General features: G+C 39.0%; 1 protein-coding gene across 2 annotated transcripts; it reads right to left on the bottom strand.

Moving 5' to 3' along the window:
* Positions 1-1,790: 1,790 nt before the first annotated feature.
* Positions 1,791-6,573, bottom strand: LOC131076030 (BES1/BZR1 homolog protein 4). 2 transcript variants are annotated; one of them, XM_058013056.2, is made up of 4 exons: positions 5,529-6,572; positions 3,153-3,894; positions 2,373-2,585; positions 1,791-2,240 (listed from the first exon to the last, which is right to left on the bottom strand). In XM_058013056.2, exons 1-4 carry the CDS (start codon positions 5,742-5,744, stop codon positions 2,236-2,238), a joined length of 1,176 nt encoding a protein of 391 aa, XP_057869039.1. In that variant the 5' UTR covers positions 5,745-6,572; the 3' UTR covers positions 1,791-2,235. The 2 variants fall into 2 exon arrangements, with proteins under 2 accessions (XP_057869039.1, XP_057869038.1); XM_058013055.2 differs by having other exon boundaries at positions 1,791-2,585; positions 5,529-6,573.
* Between the last annotated feature and the right edge of the window lie 1,521 nt (positions 6,574-8,094).

Here is an 8,094-nt window from a genome sequence, read left to right as displayed (position 1 = left end):
GTCTACTAATGGGGGGTGAGGTTGACAAAAAGATGAGGTTATTGGTCCTATGTCCACTACTGGCTCCTTTACTCTAAGGGCCTAAAGTTCCGAAATTAAAAGTAAATGGCATCGTTAACTAGTACTATTCTGAGATGATGAGTTGCAAGTTATACATGAGGCTGATTGCATGGTGTGCAATCCCACCAATCAGCTAGGAGTTCTGCACATGGTCAGATGTGCAGTGAGCGGCATGAGAATATGAAATCATGAAACTGCTGGAAGATGATCTCTCTGCCATCTGAGAAAGGAATAGTGAATGATGTGTGATTTCACCACAGAACGCTACGCTCACTCAATTGTGCAGTGTCAGACTGTCAGATATGAACTGACAAAAGACTGAATAATCTGTTCTCTAGGGCCCCTCACGTCATTTTCATAATTTCGTTTTTTATATTATCCATTTGTTTTTTAGGCAGTTTGGGTCGACAGACGGATTTTGATCAGAGGAGCAGCATATCCAGCCTGTAGGAAGTGAAAATTGGATAGATGCACGCATTCTGCTTCCTTCCCAAATTACTAATCAATTAGTGCTTGTTGTCAAATGTTTACTCTCCACAGTCTGCATAATTTATTCATTCCACTTCTTTTCCCTTCTTTTCCCTTTTTCGACTTAATGATTATGCAGATCTTATAGCACCTCAGGTGCTACTCCAAGATCGGGTGTCTAACAAGGGCATATAAAAATGAACAAGAAGCTCAAGGATTTTTCTTAACTTTGAGCTGGTGAATCTCAGGGATAAAGTGTGAATGTGCTTATTAGGCTGCCTGAGTTCAAATCTTGGCTGCAGAGAAATTCTATACAAAAGGGTACTCACCAGTTATGTGAAACCAGGCAGACGTGGTAATCGGGAAGGATTGCACCTAAGCACAGGAGGAAATGACACATTCCTGTGAAAGGAAAGGGGCCAATGTTCTCATCCCTGTGTTATCTGGCAAGAACATTTGCTCTTACCCAATTAAGGGCATTAATTATCTGAAAAAGGTGATTAAGGACGAAGATAAATTACTACCGTGGAGTGGTTAACCATCCTGTGCCAACAAGAGCATACAATTTGCTTGAATTACACTATTTAGTTTTTACTTTTCTTTAATTTTTACTTTTCTTTAACAAGATTTAATCTAACTAAACAGCTTGAGATAAGTTGGCCCTGCATGCTATTCCCTACATGTCTTTGTTAGAGAATGTGGTCAATATTCTTACTAACTACAAAACACTCCAATATAAACAAAATCGAATCCTTTATTCTTGAAACCTTCAATTTTAGATTTGGGAAAAGCTTCATTCATGTTTCAAATTATATCTTATGACAAAGCTCAACTCAATTCGAGTGCATGATGTCCCAGACAGGGACATCCTTCTGGTGAATAAAATGCAGCTAGCAGTGGAATTATTTTAGTTATGGAGAAACCTTTACTTGCATTTCAAATCATATCTCAAAAAATTCATCTAAATTTATGTGCAAAATATACCATAATAGGAACCGCTTCTGGTGATTGTATTGCTGTTGGCAGTGGATTGAGCAAATCTTACAGCTGATGTGGATCAATTTATCCCCCGTCTCTATCTATTCTTACCAAACAAAAATAAAATTCCAATTGACAATGAACAGAGAGCAATCCTTTATATTTCTAATCTATAATTGAAGTTCCAATGATTTATTTGTTTAGTAGACTTACCAGACCAGAGTAGACAACACCTTAGAAACAGAACGACCAATAAAAGCAGAGAGCATGGCATGAGATCCAAATGTCTAAAATGTCCAAGAAAAGCTACATTATCATATACAATGCCCAAAATGCCAGAAAGATACAATTTGCCATGCATAGAGCATATAAAGAAATAGTCAAAATAGCAAAGCAGCAGCAAAACCAACTTTGCTGACAATATCTGCTCAATCTCTGTGTTCCTCTAGAGCATGAAGCCAAACTGCCTACCAATAATGATGCAATTGCTTCAAAGGAATCAATATCAGCAAATGCCCTTCAATAACAAAAAAAGAAAGACAGATACTGATGGCTGCTAAAATCAGCAAAGGCTATCCATCAAAACTGTACGAAGCAGCCAGCCGATATTACATGTCAAGTAACCTTAAGCAAATTCATTGACCAGACTTCCTGGATTTGATCTGAAGACCTTGCTGAATTTCACAACATGATTGCAGAGAAGCAGGTGCGGCTTTGTTAAGTAAGTTATCAAACTGGCCAAAGAGAAAAAATAATCATTCATCTTTTCTGATAGATTTAGTATTCCAGATTTACATCATAACAGCAGACAGAATTCATGAATAACTCTAAATTCTTGTTCTTTCTTCTGAGATTTCATTGTTTACCAGAAAATAAGCAGGATTCAGTATTTGATCTTGGCTTTGAAGAAGACAAAGAGGAACCAAGGGTCAGCTCAAGATCATCTGAGGCAATCTCACCACCACATTCTTCATGAATCCTCTCACCCTGCCAGGGCTTAACTGCGACATTTCCAAAGGCAAACTCCTCTGCTGGATCCATGCAAACATCAAACATCATTCTCGGTTCTCCTTCACTTGCTGATGCAACAACATATGAAAATTGTATATTAATTGTAGTTAGAAAGGTACTTGATATTTCATTGTAAACGATAAAAGCAGCTTTATTTGAGAAAGAAGAAAAGAAAGACATCTTATAACCACATTACAACAATTACATTTTGATGTAGATTTATACAGGGGCGTACATAAAGGATTGTCCAAGAGAAAACGAAGCTAAATTCCAGACAATGCTATTTCTTTCTAGAAGTTGGATTTAAATGAAATTTTTGGTCAAAAATTCCTGCCTTTACTAGTCTGTCATCTTCAAGGAAGGGAAACAAAGGCTCAACTCTCTTCGAAGATAGTGCATAGAGTTTGATTGATTCAAATAGAATAAAAAAGTGTTTATGCTAGATTTGTTTAGAAATATAGATAGCAAGATTTATGTAAACTCTTATATTGAAAAGGTTGCGTAGACAGATAAAATTGGGATATCTTAGATTGGAATAAAAGAAAGTCATCTATGACATCTGTCTCTTCAAATGCTTATTTATTCATGGATGACTTTTTTTATTAGCATAATCTTGTTAGAGGTCCATGAAATACCTGCATCACTTGCTCTATCCAAAGCAGCAAAATTTGAAGGAGATGACATCCCACTTTGTCCAGGTGTCCAATTCGATGGAGATGACATTCCACTTTGCCCTGGTGTCCAGAGTCTGCTGCTCGGGGCTGAATTGTGCCCTGAAACACCTGAAAGCCCCTCATGCTGGAGCTGCCGGGCTGCAGGGGTTAGAAGATTAAAGGTAGGAGATGCTGGACCAGCAGGAGGCAAACGTATCCCATCCATCCACTGGCCCTTGTCTGCCACAGCCTTTACAACGACCTCAGACTCCCTAACAGAGGCTAAGGGAAAGCCTTGATCTATTGTCCGAGTGCATAAATACCCTGATTCTGGTGGTGGACTGGCAGGCATGGAAGATGCAGCTACAAAAGAGTAATGTGACCATGGGCTCACAGGCGTCGAGAACCCAGATGTTGGGCAGTCCATTTCATTATTGGCCTTCACCATGGCATCCCAGTCAAGCTTAACACGTGGCCCACGGGCTGTGGGGGAGCTCAGGGGTGGTGTCACAGGTGCACTAATTGAGCCACCATGGACCAGCGGAAGCCTGCTGGGTGAGGATGTTGACAAGTTCTTGAGCCAAGGTATAAGGGAACTCCCCTCCACATAGGATGATGAGGTTGGGCTTGGCTGATACGAGGGTGCTGGACTTGGCTGGTAGGATGATGATGGGCTCACTGAAGTTGATCCCGCAACCTCCATTCGCTCTGGTGGCTTGCAACCCTGAAAAAAATGTCCACAAAAACTACCAAAAAGTCAATAACCTGCAGAATGAACAAAATGAAACAATATGATCTTTCAAATTCTCTCCAAAATCTGCAAAGGAAAAAATAAAGAGGGAAAACAATATCTCAAAATCTGAAAAAATACGAAAAAAAGGGATTATCTTAGAACACCTGCACAAATAAGCATAACTAACAATTACTTTATAAATCTGCACATATTTGAAAGAAAAGAAACAAACTTTCAGATTATTGCAATAAATATCTGGAAACAACTCTGTTATATACTAATGAAACATGAATAAAACACACTTGCTTCAAGATTTATGAAAGAATGAGGCGTGTATGCACAAATATTCTTAAAAGCCTAATCTTTTTAGATTCACTACATAAACTGCAAAATAAGAAAATAAGCTAAAAGTAATCTCAATGGCAATAAACAACAAAAAAAATTCAAATTCCTTCCGGAATCTGCAAAATAAGTAAAAAGATCAAAACAAAAATCAATACAAACAAGTTGTAAAATACAAGCAATAAACAAATATGAGCAAAAATGAACACAACGAAGAAGATTAAAATTATTCTTTAACGCTGGAGAATGAGGATGGAAAACAAAGTATAGATATGCAAAGTACTTCAGAATATGTGAAGTGAGAAAAAAGATTTAAGAAAAAAATCGCTGTAATTAAGGATTGAAAAACAGAATAATCTGCAAAAATTAGCAGACATAAGAAAGTTGATCTAATGTAGCTGCAATAAAGAGGATTAAAAACAGAAATCAACTTTTAAATCATCTGCAAATGAAAAATGGAACCAAAAAAAGAACCATAGTCTATAAAAGTTGCAACACGAGTGTAAAGAACAAAGACAACCTTTTAAAATCCCTCCGAGAATATGCAAAAGGGAAGCGATGTAATCTAAAATGATTACAAAACTGGGGATAATGACCAAGGAATTATTTTTCAAATTCCCTAAAAATACCTGCAAAAAGACTAAAAGAGCAAAAGGAAGGGAAATCTCAGAAAACTGCAAATTGAGGCCTCATATAGAACATGAATCATCTTTCAAACTCCCTACAAAATTTGGAAAATGAATAATTGAAATATACTCTTAAAAATCTGCTAATCAGGATTTAAAAAAATTAACACAACAATAACCTTTCGAGTTCCCTCCGAAATCTGCAGAATGAGCACAAAGAATTAAACTAGACTAAAAGGACAGCAAAATTAGGATAAAAAACAAAACTTATATTTGAACTTCACTCCAAATACAAGATGAGAAAAAAGAACAAAGAAAAACTAAACAACTGCAGAGGCAAACATCAAGCCTAACTTTTAAATTCCCTGCAAAACGCACCAAGAAAATTAAAAAAAACTATGTGCAAATATACTGAAAAGCATAAAATGAAGATGAAGGAAAAAATAGTAGTATTTGTATTCATACACACGCTAACTTGAGATCTTTAATAAGAAACTAATATTTCAAATTAACGCGAAAATGGGCCAAAAAAACAGCAGAAAAATAGATAGCGTTTCTGAAATTTCTATGTAGAATACTAATCTCTCAAACTAATAATTCCAACACATTGGAAAACGAGAAAACGGAAAGGAACATAATTCTCAAATTCATGAATACCTTGCGGTACGTGGTTCCATCCTCCTCCACAATCCATCCAGCCTCTGCACAGAGCGCCTTCAGAACCTCATTGTTGTCACAATGCTTGGGAAGCTTGTAGTTCCCATACATCCTCAGGCCTGAATAAATCTTGGCAGCTATAGCCCTCCTCCGCCTCTCTCTCCTCTTATTGTTCTCCCGCTCCTTCCAGGTCGGCAATCTGGTCCCGGACGTCATAATAATCTACCAGAAACCCAAAACACGCCTCTAAAGGTTCGATTCTTGGAAGCCTATAACATATACAAGAAGATTTCTACGAAGATTTGACCTTCGTAACCCTAAATAATGTGCTAAAATCCTCAGGTAAAATCCCTTTCACCTATTAACTTTATTAACGCAATACAATGTCTAAATACTGTGACAACGACACCTTCCTTTCTGCAACTGAGACAGGATCCTTCCTTCGCTGAAACACTGATTAACCTTTTTTGCACTTATTGAAACTCGATCTTCCAAGCACCTGAATAAATGAGATTCAACAGACCCTCAAAAGCATAAAGACTTCTTAATATCATTAACCTTTCCTGCAGATTCGATCCTCAGGTGCCTGAATCCTGAATGTACAGAACAAAGACCAAAATATGCCTGATCCCCGGCCGTCCCGCTTCCACACACCACCTCCACTCCTATATTTCAATCCTCCGACGCCTCCAACGCCTCCACCTTAATCATCCGTTTCCTCTACAAACTCCAGACAAATAACTCCACTCAGATTCGATCCTCCAACATCCAAACCCTCAAAAACAGTATCTCACTCCAAAAATCATTGAACACCCCAAAACTGAGATTCAATCCTCTGCCGCGTACTCTTCAAAATACACCTCCTCCTTCCCCTGATAATGCCGCAAAGGTCAAAGAAAGAACCACACCTTTTTTCCAGAGATTCAACCCCGGGAAGCGCAGAAATAACACGGAAGCTGCAAGTAAACGCAGATGAGAAATTAGGGCAGGGTCACACGATTCACGGGACCTGCTTGGAAAAGGCAGCAAGCACGCCCGCCCACGCCACAATAAGCCCCTGCACAGATAATCCCCGCGCTGTCTACTCTGCCACGTGGCCACACCACCGCGACTTTTCAACGTCCACGTCATCGGCCTCGACAAAAACAGAACAAATACCGACAAGCTCACTTTTTTCTACGCCTACGTGCGGGCGTGAAGAATATTTAAATACTATATATCTGTATGGCGCCATTACGTCTTTGAACGTGCGCGTCGGGCCCGTTAAATGGCTTGCAGATTGCGGGGCGGAGAGACAATCTGGGCCGTCCGTTGGCTAAAGTGGAGCGTGAGATGCACGGCGATGGGGACAGGGTATTTTGGCGCTGTCGCTGCGACGTACCGCACGCGCTTTTGGAGTAGGCTTGTTCACGTGGATGGGCACACGCGTCTTATGCGCACTGGGCCCCACCCTCGCACGTGCGACTTTTTTTTCCGGTCTTCTGAAATGTCACTCAATAGCTAATAAAAGTCACGGTGACTGCTTCATTTTTGGAGCCTTGCTTGCATTTGGACGGGCCCTTATGGAAGGAAGGAAGGAGGTGGGCTTCCTAATTCTTACATAGTGGGTGCATCATCTTATCATACCCCACTCCCAACTATATATAAGTAGTCATTCAAACTCATGCTTCCAAGGGTTGGGTTTAAGTGTTTACATATAATTAGGTTACTCTTAGGTTTCCTTCTCTATCTTGAGTGTTTTCATACAATTGGGTTACTATTTGTATCTTTTGGTTATCTTTCTCTTTCATCTTTATTGGAGAGAAATGAAAAGTCTAGGGCACAAGGATAAAGACTTTGTGCTTTTGAAGTTTTCTTCCACTTTAAATAAGTAGGATTTTTTGTCAATGGGCTTTTGATATGTTAGTGAAGTTGAATGGCTTTAAAGGAGCCTACCAAGGATTAAGCCTTGTTGAGTGCAAGGCTTCGACATCATAAGGGATGAGGTCGGGATCATGCCCCTGGTGAATTTGGCGGAATGGATAACCCTTAGTCCTTGGCTCTTAGCCTATAGGCTTGTGCCCTTATATTGAGTGGCTAAAACTACTTTATGAGGCCCTCACTTAGCTGGTGTGCTTGTGGGTTTCGTGCCCTTATTGGATTGTCGTGCTTGCAAGTCTGAACCTCCATCGAAAAAGTAGGATTTATTTAGATGTATTAATAAATTATATTTTAATGTCTTTTTATTTTGTTTTTGTTGTACATGTATTGATGTGCTTATGTTATCTTTTTTATTAGTTATTAACTTTTTACAATTGTAAGAAAGGCAAAGGCAATAGAAGATAGATAAAAGCAAGTAGGTAACAACATGTGGAACAGAAAGTAAAAGTGAGGCATGAACAATTAGTGGAAGATAAACTAAAAACCAACAATGCTTCACCCATGACCCCCTGCCCCATCCCAAGTAAGGGAGAGGAAATTTGTGAAGTCAATATAGAAGGTGAAATGAGTATAAAAGGACACAACAATATAAGAACCTAGGGGGAAGGGATTAGAGGTGGGGTGTTGAAATTTCTCTTTCATGGTT

Source organism: Cryptomeria japonica, chromosome 3, assembly GCF_030272615.1.
Source record: "Cryptomeria japonica chromosome 3, Sugi_1.0, whole genome shotgun sequence".
In the NCBI taxonomy this organism is placed as follows: Eukaryota; Viridiplantae; Streptophyta; class Pinopsida; order Cupressales; family Cupressaceae; genus Cryptomeria; species Cryptomeria japonica.
This window is presented reverse-complemented; position numbering and strand designations above follow the sequence as displayed.